Source organism: Lithobates pipiens, unplaced genomic scaffold (assembly GCF_037356315.1).
Source record: "Lithobates pipiens isolate NorthernLeopardFrog02 unplaced genomic scaffold, aLitPip1_a1.2 Scaffold_16, whole genome shotgun sequence".
Classification (NCBI taxonomy): Eukaryota; Metazoa; Chordata; class Amphibia; order Anura; family Ranidae; genus Lithobates; species Lithobates pipiens.
The window spans coordinates 444,905,685-444,928,360 of NW_027507748.1; the positions used below are offsets into that span (position 1 = coordinate 444,905,685).

At 42.0% G+C, this 22,676-nt stretch overlaps 1 protein-coding gene across 1 annotated transcript in view; it reads left to right on the forward strand.

Annotated features, from left to right (window-relative positions):
* Positions 1–18,737, forward strand: part of CRACDL (CRACD like) — a 122,746-nt gene extending 104,009 nt beyond the window's left edge. Inside the window, exons 10-11 of the mRNA XM_077482745.1 lie at positions 4,298–4,433; positions 12,145–18,737. Of these exons, the coding sequence (XP_077338871.1) occupies positions 4,298–4,433; positions 12,145–12,290 (282 nt within the window). The 3' untranslated portion in view covers positions 12,291–18,737. The remainder of the gene's footprint in view (positions 1–4,297; positions 4,434–12,144) is intronic.
* The last annotated feature ends 3,939 nt before the right edge of the window (positions 18,738–22,676 follow it).

The window sequence follows — 22,676 nt, forward strand, 5'->3', positions numbered from 1 at the left end:
TATTAGTTAAGCTAATACGTTTCAGAGGTGTTTGAAGTAAATTATAAACTTTTAGGGCAGGGGTCAGCAACCTTTTTCCCACTTAAGGGCCGAATTCAATGTATGTGAATGCATGGAGGGCTGCATTCACCTGCTAATAAATGAAGATACTAATAATCCTAACATAGTAATAATAACAGCACGGGTTTACTTCACTTTAAGGTGCTTCACTTATACAAAGCCAGTTAACCCTGAGGGTCTGAGGGAGCATGTGGCTGGGGATTCAGGTTTTACTACTCCCTCCCCCATCCTGGCACTCAAGGGTGGATGACGCCAGCCAGCATGCTCTGCAGAAGGGGTTCCTGTCTATAAGGGAGATGGGGGCCCCGTCCCCAAGTGAGAAGGAGTCCCTGTCCCCAAGTGAGAAGGAGTCCCTGTCCTCAAGTGCAAAGGGGTCCCCAGGGGTGATGGGGTGCCTGTCCCCAAGTGAGAAGGGGTCCCTATCCCCAAGTGAGAAAGGGTCCCTGTCCCCAGGGATGATGGGGTCTCTAATAGGGTCCCCCCATTCTAGTGTTCTTTGTCCCCCTTCACATCACTCCCATAGTGTCCTCTGCCCCCTCCCCCATAGAAAGTTCCCTGTGCCCCCAAAGAAGTGTCCTCTGTTCCTGCACCCCCCTCCCCACTGTAGTGTCCTTTGACCACATAGTGTCCTGTGTCCCCATAGTGTCCTGTGTCCTTTGCCCCCATAGTGTCATGTGTCCTATGCCCCCATAGTGTCCTGTGTCCTTTGCCCCCATAGTGTCCTGTGTCCTCTGCTTCTATAGTGTCCTCTGCCCCCATCGTGTCCTGTGTCCTCTGCACCCATAGTGTCCTGTGTACTCTGCCCCATACAGTCCTGTGTCCTGTGTCCTCTACTTCCATAGTGTCCTCTGCCCCCATAGTGTCCTGTGTCCTCTGCCCCCCCCTGCACCCCACCCCATGGACACAAAAACACACACTGTGTAGGTACAACTCTCCTATTTTATACAGGTCTAAAGCACAGCGGTGAGAGGCTGGTATCGCAGGGCTGGATGAGGGTGGAACTGCTGACGTTAACTTTTTACATCAACAGGCTGGTGATTGGTTGCTGAGATCGTCCGGCAACCAATTACTTACTGTTTAATTTAAAACTGCTTTAAAATGAATGGACAGTGCTTTGCACATTCATTACAGGGCTTTGCACATTCATTAAAGTGTTTCTAAAGGTAGAAGTTTTTGTACCTTAATGCATTCAATGCATTAAGGTATAGAAAAACCTTCTGTGTGCAGCTCCCCCCCCCATACTTACATTTAAGGGAATCTGGTTACTAAGGATGGAGAGATGGAAAAAGGTATTGAATTTATTCTTCTCCTTAGTCTTAACGAGGAAATGAGGGGGCTTCAGTAACCAAAACTGGAATGTTTTTCCTCATGACACGTCACAGAAAGCACCTCTGTGGTTAACAGAGGACAGAATTAAAATTAGACTTGAAAAACATAATAAATAACCAGGACCAGATGGCTTGCGCCTGAGGGTACTTAAGGAACTTAGTCAAGTAATTGCCAGATCATTGTTCCTAATTTTTACAAACAGTCTACTGACTGGAATGATACCAGCTGATTGAAGAAAAGCCAATGTAGCACCAATATTTAAAAAACAGCCAAGATACATCCCTGGGAATTACAGACCAGTTAGACTAACATCAATAGTATGCAAGCTCTTGGAGGGGATGATAAGGGACTATATACAAGATTTTAGCAATGACAACGGTATGATTAGTAGTAATCAGCATGGATGCATGAAGACTCGTTCCTGCCAAACCAATCTATTAACCTTCTATGAGGAGGTGAGCTGCCATCTAAATAAATGAAATCCCATAGACGTGGTGTATCTGGATTTTGATACAGTTCCCCATAAATGTTTACTGCACAAAGTAAGGTTAGTTGGCATGGATCATAGGGTAAGTACATGGATTGAAAACTGGCTACAGGGGCAAGTTCAGAGGGTGGTGATAAATGGGGAGTACACGGAATGGTCAGGGGTGGGTAGTGGGGTGCCCCAGGGTTCTGTGCTGGGATTAATCCTATTTAATTTATTCATAAACGACCTGGAGGATGAGATAAACAGTTAAATCTCTGTATTTGCAAGCAATGCTAAGCTAAGCAGGGCGATAACTTTTCTGCAGGATGTGGAAACCTTGCAAAAAGATCTGAACAAATTAATGTGGTGGGCAACTACATGGCAAATGAGGTTCAATGTAGAAAAATGTAAAATAATGTATTTGGGTGGCAAAAATATGAATGCAATCTATACACTGGGGGAGAACCACTGGGGGAATCTAGGATGGAAAAGGACCTGGGGGTCTTAGTAGATGATAGGCTCAGCAGTGGCATGCATGGTGCCCAGAACTCTGGGCACCAGTCCTCAGGAAGAATGTGCTGGAACTGGAGAGAGTCCAGAGAAGGGCAACAAAACTAATAAAGGGTCTGGAGGACATTAGTTATGAGAAAAGGTTACAAGCACTAAATTTGTTCTCTCTAGGGAAGAGACGCTTGAGACGGAATATGATTTCAATGTACAAATACTGTACTGGTGACCCCACAATAGGGATAAAACTTTTCCGCGTAAGTGAATTTGATAAGACACGCGGCCATTCACTAAAATTAGAAGAAAAGCAGTTTAACCTTAAACTGCGTAGAGGGTTATTTACTGTAAGAGCGGTTAGGATGTAGAATTCCCTTCCACAGGCAGTGGTTTTAGTGGGGAGCATCGATACTTTCCAAAAACTATTAGATAAGCACCTGAACAACCACAACATACAGGGGTATACAATGTAATACTGACACATAATCACACACATAGGTTGGACTTGATGGACTTTTTTCAGCCTCGCCTACTGTGTAACTACCGGTATGTAACATGAGCCCCATCCCAATCCAGTGCTGTGCCCGAGAGCAGCGGCGCTCTCCGCTCTCTTTCCTGGAGATCATGAAGGCAGGAAGGAAAGAGTATTGTAAATGGTAGATGAGATCAAACTATCTTAAATATTAGTGGGTGGGTTACATTTAAAAGCAAACTGTCTGCCATAGTAAAAATAAAACTGCACAACCCAGTGTATATACCCTTTTTAACACATTTCATGTGCATTTCCAACATGTATATTTTTGTTTGATTTAATACATTTTTCCAGCTAGTATAATTTCCATTTAAAATTGCAAAAAACAAAACAGAAGTACAGGTATTTTACACATTTCAATGTGTACTAATGTCCTACAATCCCAGCATGCAGTATTTTTGTAATGAGTACAAGCCTGTATAAGAATAAATCCACTGGCAGTAATAATAAATAATTGAAATGCAATTCTTATGAGCTAAACTAACAGCAGACAAATCACACTGGGGTGACTTAAAGGGTTACTAAAACCACAGCAGTAAAATCAGTCTGTATATGCAGTAAAGCATGCTTGTTATACTCACTGTGGAAACTAAAGGGGTTTGATCCTGTGTTCTCTGATCCTCCCCTTCTTCCACAGTCCCCAATCCATCTCCTGATAAGACAGAGCCTTTGGAGTCACTCTGCACATGCTCAGTTTGGTGTGTATTGCTAGATAGTTTTTATTTTTTTCATAGGCGAGTGCATGTGATCAGCACAAGGCCAAACGGCACTGTCCAGACAGGGGGTCAAGGGTCCTGTAGCCTCATTGGTCAGCCAGAGGAGAATGAAAACCCCTCCTACAAGCTTTAACTAGACACTGATAGAAGTCAAAGGGCTGCTATATACTGCTGATGATAAAGGGTATTTAGCAGTTTATATTTAGTAAAATCATTTCTAATTTCCATGTTCTGTGTGCAATGGGAGACCAGATATAGTGAATGCAGGGTCCTGGGTTTAGTAACACTTTAAACCTGGTACACACGAGAATATTGTCCATTTGTTTGTTTTTTTTGCATGCTAATCTCATTTCAAAAAAGGAATCGGTTACTAGAGTAAATTCTGGTTTAGTATGCTTTTGTTTTCAAGCATGCACAGTCTTGGTCACTCGATTTTTTACGGACAAATATTGTACTGATTAAGCGAAAAACGTTTGTTCTGTTACCTTACAAGAAAGATGTTTGTCCCTTCTCATCGATCAGAGTATTGGACAATCTCTCCAAAAATAGTTTTTTTTTGCCCAATTTTCTCATTGAGTGTACTAGGCTTTAGAAGGCTCCAACTTGAATATCTAGGATGTAACTTGTTTTTCTTCAAAATGCTTTTAAACACCTCAACAAAATGTTCTGTTTTTTTCTCCATTTAAGGTTAATTTAAAGCAACAAGTTGACCAAATCCAGAACAAAACTACAATCACAGCAGTTGCCATTGTTCCTGAGGAAACAAAAACAGATACGAATGAGCCAAGACGGAGAGCAAACACGTTGCCGTATCCGGTTCCTGGTAAGATGGCAGCTGTTACTGGGTGCTTCCTCCTTTCTTTTCTTTCTGCAGAACAACATTCAGAGAACACATTAATATTATACTCGTTGACAGATTCACAGTGCAGAGTGCAGAGATGATTTGAAAAGAGAAGTAACTCATAATGACCAATCAGATCTAACTTTTCATTAATTTAGAGCAGTCGAAGCAATGTAGGATGGTGACAGGGACGGACTGACCATTCGGCCACTGTCCGTGGGCCCTGGGCCACTAGGGGGCCTCATCAGGGTTGCCAGCCTCAGTAAAACCAGGGACAGTATGTAAAAATCCAGATATTATAGCTGCCCCGCCTCTCCAGTACCTTCTCAGCCAATAGAAACATGTCTGTGTATACTGTGTGATTGTATAGTGTGTGTGTGTTTGTGTATACTGTGTGGCCCCATAATCTCTGATTGCCTGGGGGCCCCATAATCTCCTATTGCCCGGGGGCCCCATGAGTTGTCAGTCCGCACCTGGATGGTGATGGCCATGGGTTATCACACTTTACACAGCATTTGCTTATTTAATAGGCCTGCTGAATCTCAAAGATTTCCAATCAAACTCCCTGCCTTCCAACCAAAACAAAAGATTCATATTTGACAAATGTCTGCAATAACGTATATTTTCAACCAGTAAGATTGGCAAGTATGTTTAATAGACAAAGATATCTGGTCCAGTAAATTCTGAATGATCTGGGGAGCATCTCAATCTAGGTCAGACTGATGCCACCAGCACAAGCCCAGTCTTGTAACACAGGTCCTTGTTTGTTTGCATAACTACCCTATGCTATCTGGCTCTAAACACGATACTGAGGATCAGTTTGTTTAAGCTCTATGATATCTTGGCACTGGATTAGTGAGAACCCGTGGCCTTTTTTGGGTTAAAAAGGTATTAAACCTAAAAATAAAAATTTAATATACTGCAGCTTACCAATTTTTAGACACGGTGGTCGCATTTGATTTCTTTTTTTAGTTTTCTCCTTTATTTTCACCTGGTGATCTGGTCAGTAAGTATGTTATTTTTCAACTTCCTTTATAAGTATGCAGCAAAAGTGACATAGTGCTGAGACTGACAAGGATTTTTACAATGGTCAACTTTTAAAAACCTTTTTAAAAACAAAAGCTGTTGCTATAAGTGTTTAACCACTTCAATACCAGGCATTTATACACCTTCCTGCCCAGACGAATTTTGAGCTTTCAGCTCTGTCGCACTTTGAATGACAATTGTGCGGCCATGCTACATTGTACCTAAACTCAATTTTTATCATTTTGTTCCCACAAATAGAGCTTTCTTTTGGTGCTATTTGATTGCCTCTGGGATTTTTATTTTCTGCTAAACAAATAAAAAATAAAAAAAAATTTGAAAAAAAAACATGTTTTTTTATGTTTCAGTTACAAAACTTTGTAAATAAGTAAGTTTTCTCCTTCACTGATGGGCACTGACGGGGCTGTAGTGACGCGCACTGATAAGGCAGCACTGATGGGCACCGATGAGGTGGCACTGATAGGCGGCATTGATAGGTGGCACTGATATGCGACGCAGATAGACACTGATATGCTACACAAATAGGCACTGATAGGTGGCACGGATTGGCATGGATGGGCGGCATGGATAGGTGGCACAAATGGGCATGGATAGACGGCATGGATGGGCATGGATAGGCAGCATGGATGGGCACTGATAGGCGGCACGGATGGGCACTGATAGGCGGCACGGATAGGCAGCATTGTAGTGTAAAGTATTGTAGGGATGGATGCCAATCAGTGCCAAACAATAATGGAAGGTAATCAGTGATGACCATTGTGGGAACTGATTGGCATCCATTATGGGCACTAATTGGCATCCATTATGGGCACTGACTGGCATCCCTGGTGGTCTAGGGGGGCATACCTGGTGCTGGGCATCCCTGGTGGTCTGGTGGCATCCCTGGTGGTCCAGTGTGGGCATCCTCGCGTCTGACAAACACGAGTGAGGAAAAGTCGATCACCAGCTCTTCCTATTTACTCTGTGATCAACCGTGATTGGACACGACTGATCACATGGTAAAGAGTCTCCATCAGAGACTCTTTACCTAGATCGTAGTTGCGGTGTGTCAGACTAACACACCGCAACAACGATCGCCGCAATGCGCGCCCCCGGGGACGTGCATCGGCTTAATATCCTGATCACGTCATATGACGTCCGGTCAGGATATTAAAACCACTTTGCCACCGTCATTTTGCTATATGGCGGGCGGCAAGTGGTTAAAGTGGAAATAAACCCATTGATTTAATGGTTTAAAAAAACGGTTAAATTACCAGCATGCCAGAAATGCTAACTGTCACATTTGCTTGTGCTCTCAACCAAACTGTCAAACCATCAAGTAGAAGTAGATGATGTTATAACTGGTCACATGTGGAGCACCATGGCAGTTGCAGATCGCAAAGAAGCTAAGATGGCAGCTCCCATGGCTGAAAAGGATAAGAGGATCTAGTTCTGTTGTAAAATGTATTAGCTGGAATTCGGCTTAAAAATGTTAGTAAAGTCCATCTAAATCTGCTAATCTAACACTACCCTCTCCCCAGACTGACAATGCTGCTTTCCAAAGGTGTCTCAATTACTCCTAGGACAGGAAATGCATTACTGACCATATCACCAGATGAAAATAAAGGAAAAAAGCCTAAAAAAACAACAAATGCAGCCACCACATTTGAAGGTTGTTAAGTGGCAATACATTACACTTTAATTCTTGAGTTTAATACCATTTAAAGTTAGCTTGAGGCTAAGGCTTGGGTTTAGTTTTGTCTTAGTACACTTTATTGTAAAAAGTATTGGAACACCTGCCTTTACATGCACATGAACTTTAATGGCATCCCAGTCTTAGTCTGTATGGTTGAGATGGCCCACCCTTTGCAGCTATAGCAGCTTCAAGTCTTCTGGGAAGACTGTCCACAAGGTTTAGGAGTGTATCTATGGGAATGTTTGACCATTCTTCCAGAAGAGCATTTGTGAGGCTAGGTACTAATATTGGATGAGAAGGCCTGGCTTACAGTCTCTGCTCTAATTCATCCCAAAAGGGTTCTATCAGGTTGAGGTTAGGACTCGGGGCAGGCCAGTCGAGTTCCTCCACCCCAAACTTGCTCATCCATGTCTTTATGGACTTTGCTTTGTGCACTGGTCCAAAACATTTGGTGGAGGGGGGATTATGGTGAGGGTTTTTTTTTCAGGGGTTGGGCTTGTCCCCTTAGTTCCAGTGAAGGGAACTCTTAAGATGTCAACATACCAAGACATTTTGGGCAATTTCATGCTCCCAACTTTTGTGGGAACAGTTTGGGGATGGCCTCTTCCTGTTCCAACATGACTGTGCACCAGTCACTATAAAGACATGGATGAGCGAGTTTGGGGTAAATTTGTCTGGCCTGCACAGAGTCCTGACCTCAACCTGATAGTATGCCTTTGGGATGAATTAAAGTGGAAACTGCAAGCTAGGACTCAAAGTTCATGTGCGTGTAAAGGCAGGTGTCATGATACTTTTGACAATATAGTGTATGTTAAATTTTAGTACAGCACAAATTATAGCCCTTTACTACAGGTGCTACTGCTCACAAATCCTCTGACTATAGGCCTGGCTCCCAACAGTTGTTATCTATTCTATTGCTGGGTTCTTCCAAAAAATGCTAGTTTCTTGGCTGTCAAGCTGATGCAAGAACTTTTGTGTTTTTTTTAGTCCTGATTTTAATTCTTGGCCATACACAGTTATATATCTGAAGGTTCTCATTTATCTAGGGCATGGTATGCAGTAGTCCTATGGATTTGTTCTCTAATGCTAGTCATTGTGGTTCCTACTTCTCCGGCTCCCATTGTTCCTCCTGTGTTTTACAGTTTCTCAAAACTCCAGCTGACTTCACTGCCCTGCTTGGGGTCATGATCTGGTTCCAGTTTGCTGCAAGTCTATCCCCACCAAGTCTATGCCCACCATTGGGGCCCTGGTGAAAAACCAAGCTGGGGCATAGACACTGCGCCCTGGCTTTCTACAAGGGCTCATTACCATTGAAACATGACATTGAAGATATGAATTGTTGTAAAATTGTTGGAGTTAGGGATGTTAAAGTGACTGTAAAGTCTTTTTTCGTATTGCACAGAGCGGCCAAGAACCTCCTAATCTGTGGTCCCTGGCTATCTCTCTGAGGTTCCTACTCTTCTGTGTCTGCCCCCATAGCAAGCCACACCACTGTGTGTGCATTAACATACAGCGTGTCTCAGCCCACCCCCACCCCCACCGCTCACTGGATTTGACTTACAGCAGCAGAAATCAATGGCTTTCTCTGCTAATAAGAATAGCTGAAAAGAAGAGGGGAGAGAAGACCTGCATCCAGGCACAGCACTGGGTCAATATAGGTCTTAGGTAAGTTTGGGACAAACACAGTGCAAGTTTTTTTTTTTTTTTTGCCTTAATGCAGAGAATGCAGCAGTTTATGTGGAAAACATATGGTGTTTAAGGACTCCACCTTTGTACAGGCAGTCCTTAAGTTACTAACACAATAAGGACCTTAGGTTTGTTTGTAAGTGGAATTTGTTCATAAGTCGGAAAACTGCATTTGTAAGTGTAACTTCTAGTGGGAACGCTGGATTTATAAGTTATACTTCTGGTCGGAACACTGCATTTGTAAGTGTAACTTCTGGTCAGAACACTGCATTTGTAAGTGTAACTTCTGGTCGGAACACTGCATTTATAAGTTATACTTCTGGTCGGAACACTGCATTTGTAAGTGTAACTTCTGGTCAGAACACTGCATTTGTAAGTGTAACTTCTGGTCGGAACGCTGCATTTGTAAGTGTAACTTCTGGTCAGAACACTGCATTTATAAGTTATACTTCTGGTCGGAACACTGCATTTGTAAGTGTAACTTCTGGTCAGAACACTGCATTTGTAAGTGTAACTTCTGGTCGGAACACTGCATTTGTAAGTGTAACTTCTGGTCGGAACGCTGCATTTATAAGTGTAACTTCTGGTTGGAACACTGCATTTGTAAGTGTAACTTCTGGTCGGAACACTGCATTTGTAAGTGTAACTTCTGGTCGGAACGCTGCATTTGTAAGTGTAACTTCTGGTCGGAACGCTGCATTTATAAGTGTAACTTCTGGTCGGAACACTGCATTTGTAAGTGTAACTTCTGGTCGGAACGCTGCATTTGTAAGTGTAAGTGTAACTTCTGGTCGGAACGCTGCATTTTAAGTGTAACTTCTGGTCGGAACGCTGCATTTGTAAGTGTAACTTCTGGTCGGAACGCTGCATTTGTAAGTGGAACTTCTTTTCGGAACGCTGCATTTGTAAGTGAAACTTCTGGTCAGAACGCTGCATTTGTAAGTGTAACTTCTGGTCAGAACACTGCATTTGTAAGTGTAACTTCTGGTCAGAACACTGCATTTGTAAGTGTAACTTCTGGTCGGAACACTGCATTTGTAAGTGTAACTTCTGGTCGGAACGCTGCATTTGTAAGTGTAACTTCTTTTCGGAACGCTGCATTTGTAAGTGAAACTTCTGGTCGGAACGCTGCATTTGTAAGTGTAACTTCTGGTCAGAACACTGCATTTGTAAGTGTAACTTCTGGTCGGAACACTGCATTTGTAAGTGTAACTTCTGGTCGGAACACTGCATTTGTAAGTGTAACTTCTGGTCGGAACGCTGCATTTGTAAGTGTAACTTCTGGTCGGAACGCTGCATTTATAAGTGTAACTTCTGGTCGGAACACTGCATTTGTAAGTGTAACTTCTGGTCGGAACGCTGCATTTGTAAGTGTAACTTCTGGTCGGAACACTGAATTTGTAAGTGTAACTTCTGGTCGGAACACTGCATTTGTAAGTGTAACTTCTGGTCGGAACACTGCATTTGTAAGTGTAACTTCTGGTCGGAACGCTGCATTTGTAAGTGTAACTTCTGGTCGGAACGCTGCATTTGTAAGTGTAACTTCTGGTCGGAACGCTGCATTTATAAGTGTAACTTCTGGTCGGAACACTGCATTTGTAAGTGTAACTTCTGGTCGGAACGCTGCATTTGTAAGTGTAAGTGTAACTTCTGGTCGGAACGCTGCATTTTAAGTGTAACTTCTGGTCGGAACGCTGCATTTGTAAGTGTAACTTCTTTTCGGAACGCTGCATTTGTAAGTGTAACTTCTTTTCGGAACGCTGCATTTGTAAGTGTAACTTCTGGTCAGAACACTGCATTTGTAAGTGTAACTTCTGGTCAGAACACTGCATTTGTAAGTGTAACTTCTGGTCAGAACACTGCATTTGTAAGTGTAACTTCTGGTCGGAACGCTGCATTTGTAAGTGTAACTTCTTTTCGGAACGCTGCATTTGTAAGTGAAACTTCTGGTCGGAACGCTGCATTTGTAAGTGTAACTTCTGGTCAGAACACTGCATTTGTAATGCCCCGTACACACGAGCGGACTTTTCGACATCCAAACTCCGACGGACTGAGTCCGGCGGACTATCCGATCGTGTGTGGGCTGCAACGGACTTTAGCGAAGCTAAAGTCTGACGGACTTTAGAAATGAAGCATGCTTTAAATTTTCCCGACGGAACTCCGCCGGACCCGGTCCCCTTTGAAAAATCCGCTCGTGTGTGTGCTACTCCGACGGACTAAAACCGACGCTAGGGCAGCTATTGGCTACTGTCTAGGAACTTCCTACGTCGAATCCAGTCGTACGTCATCACGTTCGACTCCGTCGGAGTTTGGTGTGATGGTGTGTGGTCAAGTCCGTTCGGTCGAAAAGTCCGCCAGAACTCCGTCGGAACTCCGGCGGAACTCCTTTGGAGGTCTGTCAGACTTAATTCCTCTCGTGTGTACGGGGCATAAGTGTAACTTCTGGTCGGAACGCTGCATTTGTAAGTGTAACTTCTTTTCGGAACGCTGCATTTGTAAGTGAAACTTCTGGTCGGAACGCTGCATTTGTAAGTGTAACTTCTGGTCGGAACACTGCATTTGTAAGTGTAACTTCTGGTCGGAACGCTGCATTTGTAAGTGAAACTTCTGGTCGGAACACTGCATTTGTAAGTGTAACTTCTGGTCAGAACACTGCATTTGTAAGTGTAACTTCTGGTCAGAACACTGCATTTGTAAGTGTAACTTCTGGTCAGAACACTGCATTTGTAAGTGTGACTTCTGGTCAGAACACTGCATTTGTAAGTGTGACTTCTGGTCAGAACACTGCATTTGTAAGTGAAACTTCCGCCTGTGCATGGATGTGGGATGTTCCAGGCATGCAGTTATGTTATCTGGGGCTCTTCTGGCCATGCAGTACATATAGTACTGCAGTGTGGGATGTGTCCTGTGGTACGCGGAGGTATCCAGGACCAGAGTGGAGCACAAGTGGCCGGCATTTGAGGCCATTCCTAAGTAGGAGTTGTTTGTAACTTGGGGACTGCCTGTATAGGGTTAGTTTCTGTTTGATGTAAATGGGCGGTTTCACGCCTCTCTGCAACCGGTTGTCCTCTCTGACCAGTTGGAAGAGGCTTGGATAAACTGCAAAATGTCTTGAATGTTACAAAACACATCCAGTTGAATGTGACTTCTACTAGCCATATCCAGTCATTGTAATTGTGTTGAATAGAAATAACTCTGTCTAATATGGATTAAGGCTTTTGATGTTTGAAGAGAATAAATGCATGCAGCACATAACACAGCTGTCACTATTAATTTATCTGTCCTCAGGTACACAGCTGTCCTTGCTAACAGAGAAAGAAGAAAAGGTTATATGCAAGCGCCCAACCCTTTCTGTGTCTCAGGAACCATCTTGGTTGGAGCTGGCTAAGAAGAAATCCCAGGCCTGGAGTGACATGCCGCAGATCATTAAATAGGAGAACGCACTCCTCTTTTGCGTTTATTACCCACAGTTGACTAGCTGCCAGCAGAACTTGTATAAGCACAAATACAACTGATCAAGGAACCTCCAGTAGTTTTACCAATCAGTGCTGTTACTAAAGGTGTAAAGAATATGTTAAATTATAGATCCATGAAGTGTACGAGCTTTTATTTGTACATTTGTTTCTGAAGGTATATGTTAAGAAAGTAAAATGGTTTTACCTTGCCCTAAAAAAAAAATTAACAATGGACTCATTTTTTGATTTTGCAAAAGATCATGTGTGGCTTTAGGCTGTTTTCCCTGCTGTGCACGAGAATGTCAATGTAGAGAATTTGTTCCGTTATGCGCGTTCCCCACTGGAATTTTTTGCAAAGTGCCCCTCTTCACTTTTCTGTACTGTATTCATGCCAGTACACAAACCACCTTTTGCTGGACTAGAGTATGCAGGACCCACATAAAAACAAGTTTTAAATCTCAATTGCTTGTATTCTGCCAGGTTGAGGTCAGGACTGTACAGGCCAGTCAAGTTCCCCCACCCCAAACTCGCTCATCCACGTCTATGGACCTTGCTTTCTGCACTGGTCATTTGGTGGAGTGGGGATTATGGTGCAGGGTTGTCTTTCAGGGGTTGGGCTTGGCCCCTTAGTTCCAGTGAAGGTAACGCTTAAGGTGTCAGCATAGGAAGACATTTTGGACAATTTCATGCTCCCCAACTTTGTGAGAACAGTTTGGAGATTGCCCCTTTCTGTTCCAACATGACTGCGCACCAGTGCACAAACAAGGTCCATAAAGACATGGATGAGCAAGTTTTGGGGTAGAGGAACCTGTCTGGCCTGCACAGAGTCCTGACTTCAACTCAATAGAACACCTTCGGGATGAATTTGAGCAGAGACTATGAGCCAGGCCTTCTCATCCACTTCAGTGCCTGACCTTACAAATGCGCTTCTGGAAGAATGGTCAAATATTCATATAGACACACTCTTAAAACTTGTGGACAGCCTTCACAGAGGAATTGAAGCTGTTATAGCTGTAAAGGGTGGGCCAACTCTGTATTAAACCCTACAGACGAAGACTGGGATGCCATTAAAGTTCATGTGTGTGTAAAGGCAGGTGTCCCAATACTTTTGGTAACAGTCTATACTTCACATATCTGGGTGCTGGCTACAAGGTAAATAATCCAGCCATTTTCAGGCAATTTCAACCAGATTGTGATATTAATATGACTAAACTGGTAAAATAAACCTACCACCAGCTTCTATCAACATAATGCAAGGATTTTAAGAATTGGTAGTAGGTTTCCTTAAAGGGCTAGTTCACCTTTACCAAAAACTGCCTTTGCAGGTAATGGACATCTGTAGATAAAATCTAACCACTGGTTAAAGTTGGATAATACCCTTGCTATAGGTGTAGGCCATTTTCATACCTCCCAAAGCCTGACAAAATAACTTAAAGAGATGACATCATCCCATCTGGCCTTGTTGCTAGAATGTTGCAAAGATACTCCCAGCTGTTACTGCTCACCATCACAGGAGCAAGCTCTCCAACCCCTGCACAGATGTGGTCCACTATCTCCTCCATTGGAGCATCGCTGAGATCAAAGCTACTGCCACGGGGAGAGAGAGAACATTCAAGAGGAAAAAATTTCACTGCATATAGCCTTGAGAAACAGAAAATCTGTCCACATGCCAGCACGCTAGGAAGACAACAAAAAATAATATTACTACATTTATGTTTCAGATGTTGGGATTCACCAGTGTCCATGAATGGAATCTCTGGTAGGTGTAGAGATGATTTTTAGGAAGAATGAAAACTCCCTATTGGGAAATCTGTATAGTAACATGGAGGGGGTCCAATATCCCACAGCCTCCTCTGTATAGTAACATTGAGGGTAACCCATTTACTACAGCCCTCAGGCAAAACAATTGTGTTACTAGCTGGAAAAAAAAACACTGTGTTACTGTTGCAACACCCTGAGAAGATGACGTTTCTAGACTGGCTAGTTCAACAACGGACCCCCAAAAGTAAGCAGCAATCTGATAGCGTGTCAGCTGCTGTGGGTCGTACTGTAAGGCCATTGTATGCTTGAGGCCTAGTTGAAGTTTCAGCCACCGTGACTCAAGTTGTTAGCTCAATGCTTGTATTATCTTTAGTGACCATGTGCTTATGTTAAAGAACAATAGTGCCGTTTCTTTACATACATTTGGCGACAAACAAAGTGTTTTTGAGTTAGTATTTTCAGTTTATGAATAGCTTTTTTTTTATTCCACAGTCTTGTTTATATTTTATCTAGGTTTACATGCAGGCCAGAATATTCAGCAAGACTGACAGTGACAGGGATTAGGATAAATAATAACACATAACTGCCAAGGGAGTTTGAGCAGTTGCAGCCACAATTTTTGTTTTAAAGACCTAAACAAGTACAATGAAAGAATGGTGTTTCTAAGCCCTTGTACACACGGTCGGAAATTCCAATGGAAAATGTCCGATCGGACCGCGTTGTCGGATAATCCGACTGTGTGTGGGCTCCATCTGACTTTTTCTGTAGGAATGTCCGACCAACAAAGTTTGAGAGCTGGATATAAAATTTTCCGACAACATGATCCGATCGGACTTTGTCCGATTGTTTGTAGAGAATTCCAATCGGACAAAGTGCCACGCATGCTCAGATCAAATTATGAGACCAAAGCTATTGGCTACTAGCCTGAACGTAGTCCCGTCGTAACGAACGAACGTCATCTGAACGATCGGATTTTCCGACAACTTTGTCCGACTGTGTGTATGCAACACCAGTTTCAGACAAAATCCATTGGACAAAATCCGTCTGAAAAAATAAGACAAATTTTGTGGTCGGAATGTCCGACCATGTGTACAAGGGCTAACAATGTCTGACAGTGTTATCCATTTTCCCAGTTCCTGTCACTTTTGCTTGACAGCTTTGTCTACATGTACAACTTAAATGTGGAAAAAATATAAATACAGGCATATGTAATGGAATATACTGAATATCTAACTAAAGGCCCGTACACATGATACGAAAATCAGAAGGTAAATTTTGTCCGACGAACGATCTGCCGATTTTCGGATTGTTAGTATGGTGATTTTGACAGCCGATTCCGGTTTTTCCTGAGACAAAAGCTGGATGTGCAGACTATAATATTTTTGTCTTACATGAACTCAACCTCTGATTTTCGTTTAATCAGTATGGTTTTCATACGAAAAAAAAATCGTAAGAGCCAGACTATGCATGTTCAGAAACGAAAGAATACATACAAAACTATTCAACACATTACGTCACTTCTGAAGTTGAATTCTGTCGTATGAGAATTTTCGCATGCTGAGTAACCTCTTTCGACATGAGACTAGCTTGCAACAAAAAACGGGCAAACAGTCGTCCGACAATCTGATCATGTGTATGAGGCTTTACTGTGTGGATCCTGATTTGCTGACATCACTGTCCCTAATAAAGTAAAAAAGCAATGGATATGCTTGTAATTTCTCCGTTCATTTTTTAATGGCATAACCAGGAAGTCAATCCTACATTAGATCATACATTTTTGTACACTGTATTACCATGGTTGTTTTAAGTGTCACAGTAACACAATTACATTTGGAAACCACATATTTAGATTTTAGAATGGCAAAACAAAGAAAAGGCCAAGGTATACCTACATATACAGTAGCTAAGTCTATACCTCAGTAACCTATTATTAGCTCAGTATTGTATGTATTTAATCTACAAAAAGGGATCAAATTTGGTGTTATCTAATGCTGTACAGATTACTGATGTACAATATAGATGTAAATATTTGATAAAATATGAGTCAGGTTTTATAGTGTCATAAGTGTATATTAGTTTTCCCTGAATTATTGTACCAATCAACTTGTTTTATACAAGAAAGCAATAAAAGAAATTATTAGACAACAGTGTTCATTATGTGTACATTCTAGTACCCACATGCCATGTTTTTTACCTTTATCATTCCATAGTTGCCAACATTTTAAAGCAATGTACCATGCTACTTTTTTGGCTGAAGGATTTTATTATCGACAATTCTGTCTCAGAGGCCTGTCGAGCAATACAGTTCTATAAGGACTTTACCAGTTTAAATATACCTTTCTGCCTTCATAAGTACATTTTGCAGAACATGGGATTCATGCAGAACAAGCAAACAGCTCGTGTATATATGAGTAAATGGGAAATATTACTTCACAAACTCAAAAATTGGAAAGCTGCTACATAATAATCCTTGATGCTCTACATGCTGAATGGTGCCGGTGTATTCCATTCCTGAGTAACCACCATCCGGTGGTGGCCTTGCACCGGTCCTCTCCAGGACCTTCCCACTCATTGGACTTTTTTCATCCACATTTCTTTTCATTTTTGATTTTAGTGTGTGATTGATTTCTTATCACCTAATCATTATGTGTATATTGTTATACATGTTTACTATTTAGCTCTACATTTTCCATCATTCACAGCTCATACATATGAATTTTAAAACAGTTACACTTCTCATATAGAAGCTATTTTACCTGCCATATAGCTGTTCAGCCAGCTTCCTGATTAATACACCTGCTATACTGCACAACCAGGTAGATGACTCTACTATTTATTTCCTTTTTGAGCTTGCTAAGTCACCTTTCCTGCTTACACTATAAAAATTGTCCAATGAGCAGGCTAGAAGTGACACGTAAAGCTGGACCAAAAATAAGGATGTCATCTGCACTTTTGTACAGTGTGTTAAAGTCATGAGAGACACAAGAGAGACTGAACAGAATTACAAACACTTTTTCGCAAAAGAAAGCGATTAGTTATATGTGTTTTAGGCATTTGCTGTAGCTTTAATATAATGGTTAGTAGGTCTTAAAGTGTTTGTAAAGTCTCAAGGTTTTTTACCTTAATGCATTCTATGCATTGAGGTGAAAAACCTTCTTTGCTGCAGCTGCCCCCAGAGCCCCCCTTTTTCTTACCTGAGCCCATTCGATCCAGCGTTGTGCACGAGCCCAGTGGCTCCAGCTGCTGTCTGTCTCCTCAATGGGCAGATTGATAGCAGCTGGAGCCATTGGGTCCTGCTACTGTCAATCAAATCCAGTGAGACTGGCCCTAACATCACCAAGGTGACCCGCTGCTGTCTGTGAAGCTTACATCTGCAGCTGTGTGCAGTAGAGTGGTGCCTTTGCATTATTTATTACAGGTACTTATATAGTACCATCAATTTACACAGCGCTTTACACATACAGTATATAGTATACATTCACATCAGTCCCTGCCCTCCAGAGGCTTGAGTTCACATGCTTGGCACAGGCAGAAAGACATCATCCTTTTACTCACAGAGTGCTTAAGGCTTCTCAGGCAGCAGCCAGTCACCCTGGTGTGCCAGGAGGGGGGAAGGATAATTGTGGGCTGTCCAGAATTGTCAGAGGTTAAAGAAATGAGTGCTTGGTGCCAGAGTCTGCACAAAGCAGGGTAAGATGGGGTGCTCCTTTTCCCAGGAGTAGAGGATGCGGTGCTCTAAGAGTTAAACGGCGTGGAGTTGAGAAGATGACGCAGCAAGGAAGCGGGAGTCAAGAAAGGGAGGAAGCGTGGTCCCCAAGGGTCAAGTGTGTCATCGAAGGGAAAGGCTGGCACTTGACTGGAGCAGCTGACAAGCGCAGGAACAAAGGAGGTGGGACCAGGAATACAATAGGCACAGACACTGTGTAGAGAAAGAGGTTTCTTGATTGCTGCCTGCAAGGACTGCATAAGATATATTATAGTTAGATCCACTGCTGGGAGCTGAGTCTGTGATGTAGAGTTTAGGGAGATGGTCTTATGAACAGCAGCCTATGAGCTCAAGCCCTGGAGGAAAGACAATTTTATAATTGCAACAGGGTTTCGGAAACTTGGAGTTGCTTTTGTGGTTTTACCACTGGAGGTCAAAAAGGGATAGCGAAAATATTGTTTGATATAGAAGATTTTGAGCAGTATTGGCCACCCGCAGGCAATGGGCTATACATACCTAATGTATATTGAGCTGTGTTTTTTGTTTTTTATCAAACTTCAGCTTTAACTTTGCTAGATTTTTTCCCAATTATGTAAAGAGGAGCTACGATGTAGGGAGTTTGATTTCTGGAATGATAACCTAAATCATGCATGTGATAAACAATTTGTCAAACACATCAGTGGTGATTGTGAGGATACTCAGACATCTCATACTGACATGTATACAGACAAAAAGCTCATTAAAATCCAAACATGTCTTAAGTGACAATAGATGCATAGCAGATGCATTGTCCAGGAGTAGATGAGAAGCATTTTAAAAGCTAGTTCACAATGTACAGCCGTGGCCAAATGTTGTGAGAATGACACAAATATAAATTTTCACAAAGTCTGCTGCTTCAGTGTTTTTAGATCTTTTTGTCAGATGTTACTATAATATAATAAAGTATATACTTACAAGCATTTCATAGGTGTCAAAGGCTTTTATTGACAATTACATTAACTTTATGCAAAGAGTCAATATTTGCAGTGTTGATCCTTCTTTTTCAATACCTCTGCAAATCGCCTTGGAATGCTTTCAATCAACAGAATTTGTGGGGAGTTTTTTGTTCACCTGCCTCTTGAGGATTGACCAATAGGATTAAAGTTTTCGATGTTTTGTTCACTGAGCTACCTAGTTATCACTTTTGCATTATGGCAAGGTGCTCCATCATGCTGGAAAAGGCATTGTTCCTCATCAAACTTCATGTATGGTTAAGAAAAGTTGCTCTCGGAGGATGGTTTTGTACCATTCTTTATTCATGGCTGTGTTCTTAGGCAAAATTGTGAGTGAGCCCACTGCCTTGACTGAGAAGCAACCCCATACATGAATGGTCTCAGGATACTTTACTGTTGGCATGACACAGGACTGATGGTAGTGCTCACCTTTTCTTCTCCAGACAAGGTTTTCTTTCCAGGTGAGCCAAACAATTGGAAAGGGGATTCATCAGAGAAAATTACTTTACCCCAGTCTTCAGCAGTCTTATCCCTGTACCTTTTGCAGAATATCAGTCTGTGCCTGATGTTTTTCCTGGAGAGAAGTGGCTTCTTTGCTTGACACCAGGCCATCCTCCAAAAGTCTTCACCTCAGTTGTAGGCAGCTGGTCAATTGCTGTAATCGGGTGCTAAAAATTAAAAACTGACCTTTGTACACTGCATGACCTATGAACACCAGTGATCAGTTTAGAGGTACAGCACCAGCAATACCTTTAAATTTCAATTTTAGTATATTATAACTAGAGATGAGCTCCAGTGTCCTCCAAACTAATTTCTAACTCAAATGTTGCTTTTTTTGTGTTCCAATAGAATGACTCCACCTTAGCTCACTGGAGTACAAAAAAGCAGGAGTTTGGAGCCTGGGTTAGAGAGATGAGATTTGGGGATGCCCAAATTCATCTCTAATTATAACCTTGCAGTGATAAGGACTAAGGGAAAATAAAATGTTCTTTGGAGAAATTAGTGCAGAGATGGTGAGAGAAGATGATGATAGGAAATAAAAGGAACTGAAAGACAACCAATAGTTTATGGTATAAAGAGGACAAATGACCTAAGGTAAGAGAAGAAAAGTGCAGCAGTAAATAAGTATTGGTATATAACGAGCAAAGACACAATCATTATTTGTCACATATTCTCACCATTTTACAGGGTACATTTTCTCAACAAGTTAATCTTGTCCGTTAACAGGGTTTTCAAGTTGCCAGCACTGGGATTGGTTTAATGATATTTTACATGTGCGATAAATAAGTGTCAATAAACATTGAATAGTATGTATACTGTATCTCATTTATGAGATGAATGGATTTATTCAATGACTAGCTTTTTGTACTATATGATAATGCTGGCAGCAAGATCTTCTCCATCATATTTCAGGGTGCTCCCCTTTTTAAGGTGGGCAGTCCACATACCCGACTATTGCCTGTCACTATACCTTTTGGGTAAGAACATCGCTGGTGGGTGGTTTCTTGGGTAGGGATTGGCCCTCTTCCCTAGATGGCCGGCTGGTGTGTGGTGTATTGCTCAGTCTGGCTTTTATTTTTTATACCCTTCCCACAAGTCTGTGGCTCCTGGTTTTTGGGGATAATATTCCTAGTGGAGTATAGTATGGTGGTTCTTATTCTTAGTGCACCCTTTGTCTTTACAACCACTGGCTGATTTCTATCCACTGGTGAAAACAGGCCTATTTATGATATAACAGCATGTGTTGCTGCTACAACTATCTGAAAAAAAACATTATTTCTTTTAAAAACTGAAATGAATCAGATTGGGGTGCTGCTTCTATGATAGCAATAAAGTTACAAAAAGAAAAAAAAAGTTTTAAAAATGAAAGACTGTTTAAAGATGAATAAAATAATGTTAACATTAACACTGATGAGCTGTAAATGCTTTCAGAGCATCACCTTATCATATTTTGTCCCCATTTCATGAACATGTGCAAATTTAAGCTTAACATCATACTTTTATATTTTGGAAAAAATGAATTGGTACTTTATGATGTTTGTATGCAAAAATTAATTTGCGTGTATTTCTCAATGAAAATATGGGTTTGATGAACAATTGTGCTAATATTGTGTGATGTTAAAATTTGCAGAAAAATGGCTTCCACCCCCAGCAAAAATCCCTCCTGCAAAAACCCCCACCAGAGAAATTCCCCCCTTTCCTATCAACCCCCCCCCCCCCCACAATAAAAAAGCTCTTCCCTAGCAAAACCTCCCACCATCAACTCCCCTTCAAAGCAACCCCCCCCCCAAACCGTAACCTATTTTCCTGTTCTCAGCAGATCCCCTCCTTTCAATAAATCTCAGATACAGTGCTGCTTGACAGAGTGAGGGAGGTCCCTCTTAAAGGAGTTGTAAAGGCAGAAGGTTTTTTATCTTAATGCATTCTATGCGTAGCATAGAATGCAGCCTGTACATAGCAGCCTCTTCAGTACCCCCTAATTACTTACCTAAGCCTCATCTCCCCACAGCGATGTCCACAAGTGTCTTAGCTATCCGGGACTCTCCTCCTGATTGGCTGAAGCACAGCAGCGGCACCACTGGCTCCCACCGGCTGTCAATCAAAGTCAGTTAGCCAATCAGGGGAGAGAGGGGAGGGGCCGGGTCAGGCTCCTTGTCTGAATGGACACAGGAAGCTGTGACTTAGCTTGGGTGCAACCAAAGCAAGGAGGGAGGGGCTAGGAGCAGTGAAGAGGGACCCGAGAAGAGGAGGATACAGGCTGCTCTGTGCAAAACCAACTGCAACAGAGCAGAGCAGGTAAGTATAACATGTTTGTTAGTAAAAAAAAACACAACTTTACAATCATTTTAAGTTTCCCTCAATGGTGTCATGTAACACATTGGAACTGAGGAGGATCTTAGGAGAGCTTGGCTTTGTGCTGCCTCTGTATCTGAGGTCTGACAAAGCTGCCAGGGATGGTCCTGCAAAGCTTGCAGAACAATGTGCCTGCAGCAGGGGGTGCAGTCCTTCAGCACCCCCCAACTTGGCTTTACCTGGGTCAGACCCTCCACAACAGGTACACCACTGCAGTCTGGCAGGGATTTGTGGACCATAAGATCGTCTGAACATAACTACACATTTTGGCAGGTGACAGTTCACATTTATGCTGCAGTTCTCAGCTATTTGGCCAGGGTTCTAACTTACAGTAGGTATTAGCATTTACTTTTTTCTTTAATATGTAGGGACAAATGAGTCATTATTATAAAATCATGCCACAGCTAAGGTCATATTGTTACTTACAATGCTGCACAACATTTTTAAAAGCCTCTACATAGTTGTGATGAAAGTACGTACTTCTTTTAATAGATATTGATTTTGCAAGCCTCTGAAGGAGAGAATTGTTTATAAGGCACTGGAATGCAGTTTTATCAGTGATATCAGCCATCATTTCATTTTAAACTACTTTTTTCCCATTTTCTGCCTCTGACATATATTTCATGTCATTTGTGTACTCTTTTCCAATATATGGTGGAATATAATCTCTGTTCCCAAATTAGGTGTGAGCAGTTTTAAGTGTCATAAGCATAACACATGTACACTTTCTAATGGCATGTAATAGGTTTCCAGTAACATCTGTTTGTGACACTATAACAAGTAACATTATAGATTAAGGGTATGCACTGATACACTGATCTGTTACAGTGCCAGCTGCTGTTCATCATATAATGTAATGGGGTCAATTCCTCCTTCTTACAAGGTAATGTTTCAGTTCTTGATATCTGTAGAAAGGACACAAGAAATGTGTTGCTGCATTCAGTATCTAACAAGAACAAGGTAAGAACTGCACAGACTGTCCACGCTATACAAATTCTGTATAGAAACCAGGTGTTTTGCTGCAAACAAGAAGCTTCCAGCAAATGATTTCAA